General features: G+C 47.5%; 1 protein-coding gene across 1 annotated transcript in view; it reads left to right on the forward strand.

Moving 5' to 3' along the window:
- SMYD2 (SET and MYND domain containing 2) overlaps nt 1-17,982 on the forward strand; it is a 263,828-nt gene that overhangs the window by 205,462 nt on the left and 40,384 nt on the right. The window contains exons 6-7 of the mRNA XM_086927896.1: nt 332-399; nt 4,353-4,455. Coding sequence (XP_086784022.1) covers nt 332-399; nt 4,353-4,455 — 171 coding nt within the window. The remainder of the gene's footprint in view (nt 1-331; nt 400-4,352; nt 4,456-17,982) is intronic.

The following is a 17,982-nucleotide window of genomic DNA, read 5'->3' on the forward strand; positions in this document are numbered from 1 at the left end:
CTCCCCCGGCCTGAACCACTTCGCAGGGATTTGGTTGCATTTTAATAACCATTAAACACGGGGACGGCTCCTGCCGCCTGCATGTTTGTTTTTGGAGTGTGCAGGATAAGTAAAGTCGGGGTCTAACAAGGGTACAAGTTTTGCCCAGGTCTTAAATTCTAATTTGTAATTATAAGTACTGTGTGTTCTTGTATGAGTGCATTTATCCTAAGAATAAATATCCCAGCAGTTGATGAAATCTGGGCGGAGAAAATAAAGTAATATGCAATATTAAAATTACAGCAGGATTATGGCTTCTATGATCTCAGTTAATCTCCTTTCTCCCCCCCAGGTTAACTGCAATGGCTTCACAATTGAAGACGAGGAGCTCTCACACTTGGGATCCGCGATATTTCCTGAGTATGGCCGACTCTTTCATTTTTGTTGTTGTTTACAGAATATCAATTTAGTTAAAAACGCTAAAGTGCTCACAACAGATGTGGATCCTGGATGGAATTAAAAGCCCCTTTTAATTCCGGAATGTTTCTAAATATGCCCTCTGCGTGTAAATGCTGCACCCCAGTCGCAGCATTTAAAAAAGGGGAAAAAAAACACTCTGTACAGGTTCATGTTACAGAAGCAGTTCATGCTATATTATGTCACTTTTAAACTTTGCGTTTTAAGTCTTAAGTATAAGATATTACATTAAAGGGACGTTTTTATTATTAGTAATAATAGTAATAATAATAACAAGAGGAATGTATGCGTTTATGTAGTGCTGCAGGCATGATTGATCTTCAAAGCACTTTTATAATTAGTAAAGATACCCCAAATTGCACCTATTGTGAATAGTATATTTGCAAAGTGTTTTCTGTAGCAGATGTTGCTGAAAAGTGACAGCATTTCTGTTGCCTCCAACATTTGTTCTACTTTTTATTTTTAATGGTACCAAGAATGCACTTAGTTTTTAAGCCCTGCAACCCAGCTCAAAGCACTGCTTTGTGACAAGCCGCACTGCAACTTTCAAAATGGAGTGGCAGCAGAATGAAGCATATTTTTTTTTACCAAAAGCATTGTTGAAAATATATCAAACTTTTAGGAGAATGAATGTCATTTTATTCTTTGCACAAGCTGCAATGTATATTAGAATTAGCTAATGCATTATGTCGGAGAGGGATTCATACCTCTTGTTAACTTGTCTCTGTGCATTTTGTCTTTACATTTTGTCTTTACATTTCCCATGTCCATGCCCGAGTAACTCATCCAGACTAGATTGATGCCTCTTCAATTTATAAGATCAGAATGACTGTACATCAGGACGCAAATAAAACACCTTGACTGGGTAATCTGCTCACACGTGACCTGGGAAACGTGAGTTCTTACTTTACTAAGGATAGCCCTTCCCTCTGAGCAGGAGCGGCTGCTGTGAACAAAAAGTAAGGGGCCAGCACGGGGAAGATTCATTAAAAAATAGAAAAACACTTACCTGCTGGCCCCGTTCTCGGTCCACTTCTGCTCCTCTCGACTCCTTACACCAATCCAGACGCTGCTCTCATGCTGGTGATACCCAGCATGAAGGACAGCATCACCAGGATTGGTCTGAGCAGCTTGGTTTGACGCTCAGTCTGGACCTGCGAGCCCGTGCCTGTCTTCACCCAGCGGTGCAACACAGCTTGGGTGGAGAGATCAAAACGTGCATGTCCGTTTGGCCGTCCTAAGACGGTCAGCCAAAACTACACACGCATTTGCTGCAGTGCCACCACTGCTGCTGTCCACGCGGATGGCCCGCCCGCCCCGCCTTGGACTTGGCTCAGCAAGAAAAATAAAATGATAATAACATGTATTATTATTTTATTTTTCCTTTTTTCTCTACTCACAGCAGTGAGGCGGATGAGCCGCCACTACCTGTGAGGTATTTGAAGGTAACATGGCTAGTGTATGCCCAGATTATGTACTGGTAATCTTTGTTACTCCAAGTCCTAGTCTTCCCCATCATAGACCCTACAAAGTAATGTTTACCTTGTTCGTCGCACCAGATTTACCTACCTTAATCTTGAGAAAGGGAACATTTTACACAAATACACCCATTCCTAGTTCCTTCCACTCTGGGAGCTAGAAAAAGGCATCACCATTAACCGACATCTATGAAGCTACTTTCTTGTTACTGTGCTTGAACAAGGAAATGCCAGGCAGGGTGGTAGTCAGGACTCAGATGAGAAATACCACGCCTCAGAGTGCTTGTCGATCTTCTCATCTCAATCTTTACAAAGCGAGAACGTACCAAAACAGAATGTTTAGGGGGGGCACATGCATTAGGGTGCAGGACAGCTGCCTTCTCTTTCTAAAGGTCAAAATAAACACCAGAACCTCTTAAAAATGAGGGGGCTGAGGCTGCAGATCATGCCAGGTTGAGATTCGAACCCATGCTTGTCAGTATAAGGGGAGGCAGCACATGTGCAACTCAGAGGGCCTTCCACCAGCTGCTGGCCAAAGTACAAGGCAACATCAGAAATCCAGCCCCTGCCTGCTAAGCCAGCTACACCCGGCAAGATGCATGCAGACTAGCTGACCCCAGTTTTACGCCAAAGGGTGGGGCTCTGTGCAGCTTATAGGAAACTGAACCAGAACAGCTGACAAGTCTGCACCAGCATGGGAACAGGCTCCCAGCTAAGCGCTTTAATTGAACTTGCTATCACCAACCCTAGTAGCACCTTGCATGGAAAAACAGCCAGGGACCCTGAGCCCACCAAGGATTAAGGGAGACCGAGGATACTGCCATGCCCTGCTGGAAACGTGCAGGACAGACACTTGAAGACCAGGCAGATCTGTGGTTCGCAGGCGAGACAGACCAACGTGTGGTCCAGCATAAAGCCTCTTCTGTTCATGGCAAACAGAGCCCACTTCCGCCCAAGTAGGAAAGCCCTCTTACAGGTTCCGAAGCACATCACTCCAAAGAAAGTGCTTTCCCAAGTTCCCTACCTGGGCCACCGGTAACCCCTGCAACCCATGAAACAACACAACAATGATGTCAAGTACCATGAAAGGGAGAGTCCATGGGTCTCTGGGAAGCAGAGTGGTCTGTTGGAGCAAGACTGCCTTATATATATATTTGTGTAAAACACTGAGTTTTCTAGGGTTATAAACAGCAATTCTTCTCCACATTAAGTTGCAAACTAGTTTTGGATATGTAACAAGTCTTAATAGGCTTACAGAAATCTTACTTATGAGTGCACCATTTATTTTTGTTGACGGAAAGCAGACTTCTCCTACTTCCTGCTGGTTTTCCCCTGGGGTCTTAATGGACCATTTTCTATAAGGTCTGCCTTTTCTATAGTACTTCATGTACTATTTCGAAGCTTATAGGAAAAACATGTCAGATGCCCCGTTGAGCATCTTTCTCTCTGGAGACGTGAAATGTGCATATCTCCGTTGGTTGTTTCCATGCATAAAGTGGTAGGATCACTAATTGTTTGTTCCATCAATTGCTGTTAATCCAAATCATTCCACCACTTTATTGGTACAGAGAATGTCAATGTCACTCATCATGTCCACTGCTGCCCTCCTCCGTTGAATATTTCTACACTTTGTTTCCTGCAGATGGTTGACCGCGTCAGCTCAGATTTTTTTTTTTTAATTGTACAAAAAAATGTTGTTGCAATTATGGGGGCAACTACTATTTCTACTAAGAAATGTCACCAAAGCTAAGAGGTCCATTCAGGTATTTCCAAAGCCCACCGACATACTCTACTGAGAATACTACTGTACCATGGCTTACCTCTGCGGACTCCTAGGGCGGTCTCGACCTCAATGTACTGCATCTAACAATGGTAGAGGATACCTCAGGTGTGAGATAAATTATATATGTCCACTGTTTTCACTGCAGAAAAGGTGAATGTAGACGGCTACGGTGGTCATTCTTCCTATGCTGATCCACCTTGGTTTCTATCATCTGTGTTTGTCAAAGCGCTTTCTTTTGGACAAAATGGAGAATTTCAGCCCAAAGTACCAGTTAAAGAACTTTTGAGTTAAACTACAGTGTCAGAAGAAATGTTAACCATTGTTCCTTTGAAAGGCCTCTCTAAATATAGTTGTCTTTATGTTAATCCGAATCCTTAATCTAGAAGTGAATACCACTTAGTGCTTTGGCTAGCATTGATTATTTTATGATCTCCCATCCTTTCTGTAGTTCTGCATGAAAACCTTGCTGTGTGCTTCGATTGTTGCTCATTTAATTTGTAAAATACACCTGAATAAATCGGGTTGCAGATTTCAATTCCTGTTTGATATTGTTTTTTTAAAGATGTTTTAAAATGTTGCAGGCGAATTACTTAATATGGAATATACGACTCTTTTTTAAAAACTTTTAATTCTAGTGTTGCACTGATGAACCACAGTTGTTGTCCAAATGTGATTGTGACTTACAAAGGGACGCTGGCTGAAGTCCGAGCTGTACAGGAGATTAAGGCTGGCGATGAGGTAAATAAATGTGATTGCTTTGTGTATTGGGGTGTGAACATCTTTATTGTACTTCTATTTTGGAATATTTATAAAATGCAGCCCAAGCCCCAAACAAGAGTGCAACATGTGACCGAGTAAGTCGAGCATCAGGGCAAGCCAAAGGGGCTGCCAATTATGGGCCTGATTCACAAAGGTAACTTACACTTTTGAGTCAAGTAGACTTTTTAGTAAGTTTGCTGCTTTGTGGGTTATTCACAAAATCCAAGTGTAAGCAACACTTTTGGAGGAAATTTACACCCTGATTTTGTGAATATCCAAAAAGTAATAAACTTACTCAAAAGTGTAAGTTGTCTTTTTGAACCAGGCCCTTTGTCTCTACGCCGCCATGCCTCTAGTTAATGTTGCAGACTGCGTTTTCATGACTGGCACATTGGAAATTACGTACGGGATGTGAAAGTACTGGATGGCCTCAGCCTCTGCTTAGAGTAGGAGATTGATTTCCCCAGGGATCCTTCTTGGGGACTCCTGGGTTTAGGGAAAGCCTAAACTGGTCTCAACTTCAAAATAGTTTCAAGGACTTGAGGCCTGACTGAGTACGACCTTGGCAGATGGGATAGTCCGCCTCATATTGACGGATATCCAGTCCGCCATATTGCAAGTTCCATAGGATATAATGGAATTATAATACAGCGGGCAGGATATCTTTCACGTTTCTGACAGAGTAACCCACCCGCCAAGATCGTAATCAGATCCTTAATTCCGATTGACTGATTTTGGTATGCAGTGCCTGCACTTAAGGATGAAGTCAACTGCCCCGCGCCCTCATGCCACTACTGGTAATAGCGCCTCTTTTTTTTCTGATTGATAATTGTGTTGTTTGGTAGTATAATTGTCCCCTAATACTGATAACGATTATCATAATACATTCAAGTGCAAAAACAATCACGACAGACTCTAGTACGACTGTTGTTAGGGTTACTGATAGCTACTCACAACTGTTTTTTAATGCTGAGTGCAAAATAGATGTGGAAAGTTCCCACAGAAATGACAGAGTGAGCCACTTCCCTGTGTACTGAAGGTATCGAAGACACAGGTTTCGCACCGGAACAGGCATCCTGTGGTTATTCTTTTTCTGGTGGCACTGATCCAAATATGCCTCTTTCAAATGCTGGGGGAAGGACAATTTTTTCTAGTCCCACCAGCGTCCACACCATTCCAAAAGCAGGAAAACCATGCTGAATGTGAGGGTTTGGAATTTCAAGCAGTGTTGATGCACTGGTTGTGGCTGGTAGAGGGCTACTTCCAGACAACTAAGGACTGGGCATGCAAACTAGAAAGCCATTCTAGTACATTGAAGACTTTCACCTTGGCAAGACCCAAGTGGTCCACGCTCTGGGACCTTCCTGAACATGCAGCTGAGTGCTGCCCATTTCTTTTAGGCTGGGTTTAAGCCATATGCTGAACTTCATTCAGCAGGCCTCTCATCCTGATATGATTGCTTGTGTGCAAGTCCCCAGTCAGCTCAGAGATTCAGAGACACAGCCCCAATGGGAAGCAAACTTTACAACGCAACTTTTACAACGCACTACCATTACAACGAAACTTTTACAACAAGACATCCATTACAACGCATGCATTTACAACGCAACCATTACAACGCATGACACTACAACACACACCACTACAACGCATGCCATTACAACGCAGTCATTACAACGCATACCATTACAACGCATAGCATTAAAACACATAGTACCCTTATACTATCCAACACTTACCCTACTGTTGCACCCCCTGGAGTTAGAATAGTCATTTTTACCCCTACACTATCCAACACTTACCCTACTGTTGCACCCCCTGGAGTTAGAATAGTAATGTTTACCCCTACACTATCCAACACTTACCCTACTGTTGCACCCCTGGAGTTAGAATAGTAATTTTAACCCCTACACTATCCAACACTTACCTTACTGTTGCACCCCCTGGAGTTAGAATAGTAATTTTTACCCCTACACTATCCAATACTTACCTAACATGCAATGAAATGTTATGCGTTGTAATGGTATGCATTGTAAATGTAGTATGCGTTGTAGTGGAATGCGTTGTAAAGGTAGTTTCAAAGAATTCGTTGTAATGGCATGCGTTGTAATGGTATGCGTTGTAATGGATGTTGCGGTGTAAAAAATGCGTTGTAAAGGTAGGCGTTGTAAAAGTATGCGTTGTAACGTCATACATCCAGCCCCAATGCATCAAAAATCCCGCACTACTCTTAACCAAAAGCTTGACGAGGGGTTCCAAAGAGCTAAACGTGCAAGAACAGATGAACTGAGTGGTGACTGTGCCTGTTGAGCACATTCCCCCTGCACTAAAGTCTGCTTTATATCTGTGCCTTATTCCTGGTCCCTGCTAGCCTTCGAATGGTGTGGCATTGGACACAGCTCAGTTACCTGCCTCAGTCATCTGGCTGCTGGATGAAGTGCCCCTGAGCCAAACATTTGGGGGCCTCTGGCCCTACCTGACTGGAAATGGCTTAGTACCTCTCTGGCTGGTTTACTAGACCCATTTCTTGAGGGCTCACATCTCTGTTTACATCCGAGGTTCAACCCCAGCCAGACTCCTTCCTCACCAAGATTTTTATAGATTATTATATTCAGGGTCATAGTTGTTCGTACAACTTCTTAGATCTAGATAAAAACTTAACATTGAGACACCAGACCTTTACCTCTTCTACTGCCTTAGCCGTCATGTTCTAGCAAATTAACAAGAGAACCTTGTGTCTGCATCCCCATTTCAAACCTCCTTCTCACAAATCAACACTCTAGTAATGGGTAAGCTCAAATACTGTAATAGCTTACTCAGAGGCCTGCAGTATACCCAGCATCTCGTTCACAAGATTAGGGACCCTGGAAAGGCCCTAAAAGGGCGGAGAGGTCCTCACCAAATAGGTAGGAAGGGATATCTCCTCCCTATTAATTATGGCCAAAAGCAACTAAGTATCCCTTCTGGAACCAGGGTGGTTCCTTCCAGAGGATAAGAGGGGGGAATGTACTTTTTTTTTTAGATGACACCGTACTAAGAGTTTCTACGCCAGTCTTTTGCTGACCCACTGGTGTGGGTAGGAAGGGAAAGAGACCCTTTTCTTATTATAGCCCTCCCTCACTCTAATAGTGAAATACTTCATCATCGGGCTCACCCCAACTCCTAAAGGTCGGGGTGGGCTCAACCATATTTCAGGGAGCACTTATGAAGATTTTGTGTATGGGGCATAACGTTTAAAGAAAATTCCTCACCCACTCCTAAAGTATCCTTAGCATCCTAAAGATGATTGCCGACAAAGGCAGGAAAGCGGTTCTGATTCTTTTAGATCTGTCGGCTGCGTTCGATATCATCTTTCTCAACATTCTTTTGAAGCGTCTCGAACGCAGCGGCATCTCGGGCACGGTGTTGGAATGAATCAAATAATTTCTCACTAACCGCAGACAAATGGTTACATTGGGTACGTAGAAACACACAGGGGATGCTAAGGGTCTGGATAAAGCTCAAGAGATCTATACACTCCTAGGTAATGTATGGAGAGCTAAAGAATGTGTTCAGAAGAAAAGCACAAAGAAAGAACAAAAATACCCATCAGCCCACCCATTGGCGGAATCTCGACGAGAATGGGTGAGCTGATGGGTATTTTTGTTCTTTCTTTGTGCTTTTCTTCTGAACACATTATTTAGCTCTCCATACATTACCTAGGAGTGTATAGATCTCTTGAGTTTTATCCAGACCCTTAGCATCCCCTGTGTGTTTCTACTAGTTAGATTGGGGGATAGGATGCAAGCAGGTCTTTAAACCTTTCCCCTGGGACCCTTCTTCACGTTAGTTCTTCTTGTACATTGGGTACGTTCCTTTCAGCAGAGCGCAACATTACAACAGGTGTCCCTCAGGGCTCTTAATTGAGCCTGTTGCTATTTAACATCTATATGACCCCGCTCATTTCTCTGATTGGATCATTTGAGATAGAAGTTACATCATATGCAGACAAAACCCAAATGATCCTTTCAGTAGACAATACTACCTCAGATGCTGAATACAATTTTAAAAGTTGCCTATCCGCAGTCCTCCCGTGGATGAGTAATAACCACCTCAAATGCAATACTGACAAAACAGAAATCCTCCCAATAGGTAAAGATGTCCTATTCCGGCCTTGTGAATGGTGGCCTGAGGGAAACACTCCTCCACCAGATGTGGTGAAGGTATCCAAGAACTTGGGAGTAAAATTTGATGCAACACTCTCTTTTCTCCCACGTGCCACAACTGTTCCAGGGACATGCTTCAGTCTTATGAAATCATATTTTTTTTTTCTCCCACTAGCTGCAATGAAATCAGTGGCAGTGGCCCTGATTCTCTCACGTTTAGACTATTGCAATGGCCTTTTCGCAGGAGCTAATAAAGCCATTCTCAAAAAGTTACAGGTGGTGCAACACGCGGCGGCACAGCTTATGCTTAAACTCCCACGGAGATCCTCAGCACGGCAGCATTAAAAAGTCTGCACTGGCTTCCGGTGCACAAGAGAATCCTTTTCAAAATTCTCCTGATTACCTATAGAGCCAGGCTGAACGTGGGCCCTAAATATCTTGCAGCACGATTTGTCCCATACACCACCAAAAGGCAGCTTAGATCATAGTCCGCGAACCTGCTTAAACCCCCCACCTTCAGATACAAATTGAAAGGAGGAAAAACAGTAGCCTTCCTTGGGAGTAGAGCGTGGAACTCACTGCCACCTCACCTAAGGCTTCTTAAATCAGAAATTCTTTTTAGGAAGACCCTGAAGACTTGGTTATTCATTGCCCCAGGCAAATGATGTCTTTCTCTCATTTAGTTTCTTTATGGCTCACTCTCACCTCCAATCTGGATAGCACCAGGAAACTCCTCGCGGAGTGACAGTTGGCTTTACAAGTACTGAATTACTTTCCATTACATTACAATTACATTGCATTAGTGGAGTGCGAGGGGAAATTAAAAAATACTATAGTAAGGCTATAGGATGTAATTGTCCTATGACCCTAAGCTAGACACCAACATGTTTCGCCCTTTCTATTGGCCTAAAGACGGTCCTCCCAGGACAAGCAGGGGAGCAGAGCACACAGTAGGTCTCAAACAGGGATGGACCTTTGACGAATATGTGACAACAAGGCCTCCCCCTCATGCCCCATTGGGACCTGATGCCCTGCTAATGTGGGATAATTCCTCTTAGAAAACAGCAGCAAGTATTGGACTTGTTCCAAGAAATCCTGCAAAGCGACACATGTAAATTGCATGCCTACTTTGCTCTCACGTCGTTGGGGGGAAGTGTCTTCATTGCATCCCACCCTGACAAAAGCCCAAGACCATCTTTAGGCCAATAGAAAGGGCTGAAACATGTTGGTGTCTAGCTTAGGGTCATAGGACCAAAACATCCTCTTGCCCTACTATTGTATTGTTTAACTTTCCCTCCCACTTCTGGTTCTCATCTCTCCTGTTCCAGTTGCTCTCCAGAAAATACACCTCTCAGTTGAGATTTAAAAACATGGGGATGTGTTATACTCTGGGCCCCAGGGCGCAAAGGACTTGTTTGCTCGCTTTGTGCGCCCTTCACTTGATTGTGCTGCCCTGTGGTCACTGCATTTTTTGTAATGCGGCGCACTGTCCTTGTTTGCACCTGGTGCACTTTTTGAAAGGTGCCCCTTGGCGCAAACAGGGAAAGGGCGCCCTATGTATAATACAGACCCTAGAGTTGGACCGGCTGGGTCTGTCACACTGGCTCATTAGCTGTCCAGTCTCTCTAGGTGGCTGTATACTTGTGAATGTTGATCAACACTTTGCGCCCTTCCAGAGTTGTTGTAAAGGAGATATGTATAGCTCCTTGGGAGTGGTATCAGCTGCTTGTTCTTCAATTCTTGCAAAGTGGTTTTGTTTGAAGGTTTGTTAGCCACAGTGAAGGTCCAGTGGTCACCCTTAGGGCTTAGAGAGGGCTAGTTTTGTAAGCTATGGAGTCCTTTATCTCCAACCTGCTTTGGAAATCCTTGTTAGCTTGTCTGTTAATCTAGATTGATGCTCCTCCCTGGAATGTGCCTTAATTTTGACTGTCCTACTGTCTGGTGCTTCCTATGGCACGGTTCCTCTGAGTCTTTTGTCCTTTAAACTAATTTTTCTGATGGCTAGCTCACTCAACCTCTTGGCCAAAGTGACAGACTATGCAGAGCCTGCTATCTCCGGATTTGTTCAGATCATGCAGTGCTTAAGACGGTGTTCTGGTTTCCTTTCTATTAACTCTTTTTCATCTGGATGCTCAGGTTGCATTTCCACTTTTTCTCTTAGAAAAAGAATAATTGATGGGTGGACTGTTTAAATTAATCTGTTACTGTTAATTAGTTAGACCTCATTCCAGTACAGCATTTTCTGTTCACAATGCCACTCCAGACAGAGACCATATCCATGCAAACCAGTTTTCATCCTGCTCCAATATGAAGAGTCCAGTCTGAACTTCCAGGACAGGTCTCCTCCAGACAGAAACACGAACAACCCTGGACGCGGCTAGAATGCGGCCTGAGCAATTAGCATTGGCTGCGATGAATTCAAGCATTCCATCCATCACTTTGCCGTTTGTTGTTGTCCACCCTGGCCCGGTTACCCCTGAGGATTTATCTGTGCATTCTCTAAATTTTTGCAAGGCTGTAGCGTTTATCCAGACGCTACTGTTTGCTTTTGGTGTTGTTGCAGTCTTTTTGTGACGGTTAGTGTCTCTCAGCAGTCTTCTGCCTGTGAGTATCACCATGGTCTGTGAGATTTGTGCCAGGGCTGTCTGCTGGAGAAGATTCAGGACAGTTGTTTGAGAGGAATTTCTTGTGGTGCCTTATGCACCACCAAATGGTTGGCAGTATTCATCTGACCTTTTTTGGCCACATTTGGTACTGCAATCTGCAAAGTTGAAGTTATTGGCATTATAAATGCCAGTGTTTTTACCTAGTCATGTTGCAGGGTGCAGTAACATATGTAGATTGGGACCTCTTTCGGCCACATATGGTACTGCAACCTGCAGAAAATGTAAATAAAAAAAATAATAAAGGATTTTGGCGAGCTTCGTTATAGAAGTTGCGCAGCAGCCATTATTGAAGTTCAAACATGGTATCGGGGAAAAAGGCATGCCCACATGAATATCAAGCTTGGCATGCCGGGGAGGAGGAGCTACGACACCAACCAAGATGGCTGCATAGTCTCCCGGCTCCTCTGGCCTCCGTCCTGCGCTCCTATATCCTGTCGAATATCCTGATCTCCTGCCCCGGATCCGTGTGGGTGAACTAGTCGGCACCCCGATGGTGTGATTTCGGAGTTTTTCTGATGTTCTGGGGCGAAGTAACACCGAAAACGTTTTGAGGCCTAACCCAGGCTGGAAGCCGGAGTCTCGACTGCTGGTCTAGCCAGGTCCAAAGTGAACAACAACGGACTGCTGAGGGCGGTTGGGTCCGGTCCTCGGAACTTTTGAAAATTTCACTGGACTACTTTGCAACCATCTGCTGCCTGGTGCTGTACCTGAGGTGAGGTGACGAGTGACACACGGTGCTGCGACGTGGGGGGCCTCGGCCCGGAGGCCCGGCACTAGCACCGCTGGTGCCCCGGGGTCGGAGTCCTGCCGCGCATTACTGCATGCTGCTGGCCCGTCCCTCACGGCTCGTCTCCGCTCCGGCTTATCCTGCCCCGGAGAAGGCGCCTCTCCGTGGGGATCGTTATGCCTGCGGATGTATGGAACTTGGCGGAACGGACTCAATGTGGCCCTTCCTTGTGGATGGTAATGGCGGAACTTGCGGCGCTTCACGTGACGGTGAAGGCCCAGGCAAATCGCTTGCTGTCAGCAGCAGATGGGATCATAGGAGCGGGAGCAAGCCCTGACTTGATTTCTGAGACCTGGCAGCCGACTTGCCTCCTGTTGGACGCCCTAGTGGCGCGTTTAGACCCGGTGCTGGAAGCTGTGCCTGCCCCTAAAGAAATGGAATTTATCGTGTGTGCTGAGATTGGTGACTCTCCTACGTTCTCGGAAATATCGGTCCTACAGTTATCGGAACATTTCACTGCTTCCCCCATCCTGGACAATGTTGGCCCATACTGTGATATGTATCGGAACGAGTCGCACCCCCTCCCCAGTCGGTCTTTCAACATGGCGGACGTAACGGTGCTTGGCTTCGAAGACGGGGAGGGGCATCGTTGGTGCAAGCCGTGTACTTTGGGACCTGCTATTCTTCTCCCATTTGCTGACTCAAGCTCCGGCTGTTTTTGTGTGACTTTGGACTCTCCGGGGATGGGGCTTTACTTATCCGAGGGACTCGGCAACTCTGATAGACCGGGCCAAGGCTGAGATTGTGGGTTGAATTGTTTACGGTGGGCCTATCGGTAACGGGACTGCTTCATTCACAGATGGATTCCGGGGCGGGGGGTTTGTGGTTCCCCCCGAGGTATTTTTGTATGGTGGACAACTCTATTCGTGTTGGCTTAGGGGGCCCCCTCTGTTAGGGCGGGGGGGAGAGACCGGGAGCGCGTATACTATCGCCCTCCTCCATTTCCCCGGTGGGTGGGGTTTCCTTTCTTTTTCCTTTTTTCTCTGCTTCTTCTATATTTCGGGTCTGGTTCTTGGGCGACAGGCACACTGCTGGGGGGGGGGGGGCGTAATCATCTGCAGGGGTGCAGGGTGGGGGGTTGGGGGAGGGGACTTTTGTTTTTATTTTGTTTCTATGGCCTTTTTGTTTCTTTGCTTCTCTTATCTTCCTTTGTCTTTTTCTTTTTCTGGGTCAGTGCGGTGGGTCTCCTTTGGTATCAATCACTGCTTTTTATCTGTGCCTCAATTTTCGTGGTGTTCTCTGGGTTTTAGGGCGGGTAACTAGCGGGCGTGAACTGACCATAATATTTTTTTTGCATATCCTGAACCGCTTGTTTCAGCGCCATTGATTTGATCGACTACTGTTTACTGTTGACACATTGCTATTCTGCCTGCCATTTTTCGCTGCTGGGAAATTGTTCGGCACCTGATCCTTCCATCCTATATCATAAAATGAAAACCTTTTATATCCTGTTTTTAACTGTGCTGTTCAGTGACCAAGAGTACGCTTGCATTGAGATTCTGCTCCCCGAGGTGCTGCATATGATTAAAAAATGCTCTCTGTTAATCTAACTGCTTAGCGGCCAGCCCCGGGGGTTGTAGGCCCATACTTGTATTTGGTTGAAATGTCAATAAAGGTTTTCAAAAAAAAAAAGCTTGGCATGCCGTGTGGGAGAGCATGTCCAACAGCAGGTAGGAGAAAGCTCTGTAAAAAAAAATAGTGCCCAAGCCTATAATTGAAAGGTATCGAGTAACAACACATGTAACAGGGGGTGTCCTCATGGGAGGTTACAAGAAGAGAAAATGTGGTACTAAGAAGTGACTACTAAGCCTATTAACCAATGAAAAGCCCCCATTTATAAAAGGACAGTGACAGGAGCCAATTAAAAAGATGAGCAAAAAGTGGGTGGATCTTCATGCTCATATCCTAAATACAGCATGTCTCGAAGAGACAGCGCAAGCGCTGCCCAGGCGAGACCTAGAACGCTCTGAAGCTGTTACTGCCCCAAAGATACTTCCACTCAGCACTCATCTAAATGTGCCTAGTTTTGCTTGGACAGTCCTAATACTTGTTTCTTCAATCTGCGCTTTTTATATATTTAACACTTGTTTGTTCGCTTCACTAACTTGTATTTACTCCTTTCACCTTTTACGTGAAATAATACCCCCAGTTTATTTTGGTCTCTCTTTCATAAGCCCCTTCTTCTTAGGGGCTTTCCGACGGGCCCCCAGTCAACCTTCATGCACCTGATATTTTTCTCCCCTACCCCCTGCGCCTCTGCAGTGGCGCCTGTATTAACCTGCGTTCTCTGCTGCGATTTATCGTGTTTTGTTTTTGTGTTGATACTCCGTGCCTCTTTGTAAAGCGCTGTATTGCCCGTAGGCCATATCGGCGCTATTTAAAACTGCTGCGCTGGGTCTCTATCGAGTAACATTTCTCCTACAGGACCCTGTACGCAGTGCTTTAAATGGGCCGGTACTGCCCGGTATGGAGTACCAGCACTTTTTTTATTTTGAGAGGGAGAGTACCAGCACTTTTTTTTATATTGAGAGGGAGAGTACCGGCACTTCTCATGAGAGACCTAATGTTGTGTCCTAGCAGACACAGTCTAAGGGTTAATGTTGTAAACCTACACTAAACACCCACCCACCACTGATGTCACGAGGCACGTGACATCAGTCAATAAAAGGAGCCGAGCGCACGTGCTCGTGGCTGACTAACCCAGCAATCAATCTGTGTGCGTGTCCAGTTCCTATCTGCATGTGGGCCTAGGGCCCGGAACACAACAATGGCGACGAGGAGTGGTGGCTGAGCCCAGCCTGCCACAGCACCAGCGTCGTGGGTGAAGGGGGGAGAGAGAAACAGGGCGACGGCGTGCCCCCTCCCCCAGGATCGGGACAGCCTGTGGTGAAGACCCGAAGGGCGTGTGCTGGGCCCCGGGCCGGAATGATGAGGAGAGAGTTACCGGGAGCCCACCCCGCACCTCTCTAGCCCCGCCAGGCGCTGCCGTGCCGCAGGTGTACCCACAGCAGAACAAGCAGACCGTGCAGTGCCCACCCGCATCGGCCGCGACTGCCCCGGTGAGGAGAGGCTGTGCGGAGCACACCCGCCACAGCCGCAGCTGACTACAAGGCCCGTAGGCCAGAGGTGAGCCCGGGGGCTGTGAATGGCCCCGGGGGGTCGCGCATTCCAGGAGCGACCCCCCCTCATGACTGAACATTAGCAGAGCCCACCCGCATGGCCATGATGCCGAAAAGAAAAGACGAATAAGGCAGACCAGCGGAGCCCATCCGCGGCCTGCCTGCAGCGTCCCCCGCCGCGCGGTGTGTGAAGCGTGGCGGCGGGGTGAAGAAACGTTGAAAGAAAAGCGCCTGCACCGTGTGGCGAGCTGCGGGGCCCCGAGTAAGGAAAGCGGAGCCCACCCGCTGCTGTGGCCAGAGGAGAAGTGAAGACGGCCGCCAGACGCGCCGCAAAGAAATGCCCGGTAAGCAGAGCCCACCCGCTGCGATGAGGGATGCTGCCCGGCCTGCCTAAGTGAAGCGGTGAGCGACCGGCAGCGTGTGAAGAGCTGCCGGCGCTGGGAACAATCAGCGGAGCCCACCCGCACTCTATAGTGCCACCGATACGGCCTGGGAATCTCCGCTGGCAACGAATGCCCCCAAGAGCGCCAACAGCCTGCCCCGATGGTGTGGACACCTCCCCCCACCCGCGCGGCGTGAGGAGTGAGCCAGCGGCGGTGGGTCGGGGAGGTGAGGCCTGAAGAGTGAACGGGCGGCGAGGCACCCCAGACTGCTGGCGATCCACCCCCACCAGCTAATGACACACAATCCCTGCCAGCAGCTCCTGCTCCTCCCCGCGCAGCCGAGGAACTGTGAGAGGCTGCGGCGGCGGGGGAAGGAGCAAAGAGTCAGCAGGAGTCCGGCCTCGTGTGAGGCATCAGAAAGTGACCGGCAGCGTAACATACAAAGCAGAGCCCACCCGCAGCTGTGGTGACACAAACCCCCCCTACACACAGCCGGGGAAGCGATTTAACGCGCTAGCATCTGCTCTCAACAAGGCAGAGCGTGCGGTTCACTGCAAATGCACCCAGCCGAAGTGCATACAATTAATGAGACTCACCTGCATTAAAGTAAAGTCCCAGTATGGCTTGCATGCGTGTGCCCCAAGGAGCGGCCCGTGTGCATCCAGAGCAGCAGGCATCCGTGTAAAGGTCCTCATCCATGAGAGGTGCGAGCACGAGACCGGCATCATTGAAATACCGGAGGCGAATGGTTTCAAAAGTCACAAACACTGCCATCTAGTGGACAGGGCGGTACTGCGCCACAAGAGCAAACAAGCACAAGGCAAGCCTGCAACAACTCAGACTAAAGACTACAGCCCACACCAGTTTGCGAAAGCAGAACATGGACTAGTACAGCAAAAAAGCACAAGACAAGGCAAGGGAAAGCCTACAGGGAGAAAACAAGCCTGCAGCGACACAGACGGAGACAGAGAGCCATCATCACTGGTGAGGTGACGCCTGGGCGCCACAAGTGCTCACCGCAACCGCAGAAGAAGACAACCTCACGCTGGACGACGAGGGAGAGTCAAGACGTCTACCGCAAGCAGCAAGCGGCTAACTGAGAGGAAGCCACACCCAAAGCACCAGAAGACGTGCGAGGCAAGTACCCAAGTGTTTGAAGAAGGAAAAGAAGGGCGACACGCACATGAGAAAGAGCGACAACGCCATAGGAGCTAAAAAAAAAAAAGAAGCGCAAGGAACAAAAGCTATACTGAAGATGTACCGCGGCCGGTACGAAGTGAAGCAAGATTTTGTAACCGCAATTCACACTGACGTGCATTGGGAGAGTGACGCAAAGTTACCCCGCAGCCAAAAGTAGGCGAAGAAACCACGCACGGTTAACGTCCCACGAAGCTAAAGAGTCTCACCGGGATCGTGTGCGAGAAGTGCGCCCACCGGAGAAGATTCAAGGAGAGGTGACGTAACCCTCCGGTACCTGCTAAGCATAAGAAGAGCGCAGAAGAAAGTGCGCCGACGCGCAGACAAAAGTGCGCCAATGCAAAAGCCAATCACCCAGATGATCGCCCGTGAAGGAAAAAGAAGATAACCTACCTGACAACAGGTCGCCGGAATGCTGACCCGCCATAAAGGCGCAGCGAAGGTATTCTGCCAAGAAGTTAGGATGAAGATGTCCTGCCGTAAGACGTCCGTGAACTGAGAGATCAGGAGACTGTCCGAAAGAAGACCCGGAGAGACGGACTCAACACTTACAAGAAAAGAAGTAATAGGAGGCAAGAGAGAAGATCGTAATGACCGGTCCAGTCACCGAAGAGTGGTGAGAAGACAGTGTCCTAAAGACAGGACAAGACCAGACGGAAACAGGAAGAGAGTGCAACCTGCTTGAAGAAGCCTGGTCAGCAAGACAAAGGAAGAAAAGTGACCGCACCGTGTCGCGAAAAGGAGAAGGGAGAATGAGTGGCACAACGCCATGGAGAAAAGAATGAAGAAAGAAGTCATGTGGCACGACGCCAAGAACAACATCTGGAAAAGGTGAGGAGAGGTGTGATAAGTTTACACACTTAAAAGAAGAAGAGGTGACACACCACAACATCGTGTACAGTGACCCACACGTCCAGGAGAACACTGAGAGCACCAAGAACAGAACAGGCACCCATTCACAAGACCCCGACGACCCGTGGACGTTAGGAGAGCACAGGCTGGACCATTGGCAACACCCACCTTTGGGATCGAGCGGAAACCTGGATGCGGAGGGAGCTCAGATGGCCTGAACAAGGAGAGCTGACCAATCCACACCAGCCCGTGGAGATCCAAGGGGCAAAGGCCTCAGGGACACCGGTGGCAAGGGTCCCGACGCGAGAGATGGATCCATCGCCGTCTAACCTGCACGTCCCAGGAAGAAGAGGAACT

This window comes from Lissotriton vulgaris, chromosome 6 (assembly GCF_964263255.1).
Source record: "Lissotriton vulgaris chromosome 6, aLisVul1.2, whole genome shotgun sequence".
Lineage (NCBI taxonomy): Eukaryota > Metazoa > Chordata > Amphibia > Caudata > Salamandridae > Lissotriton > Lissotriton vulgaris.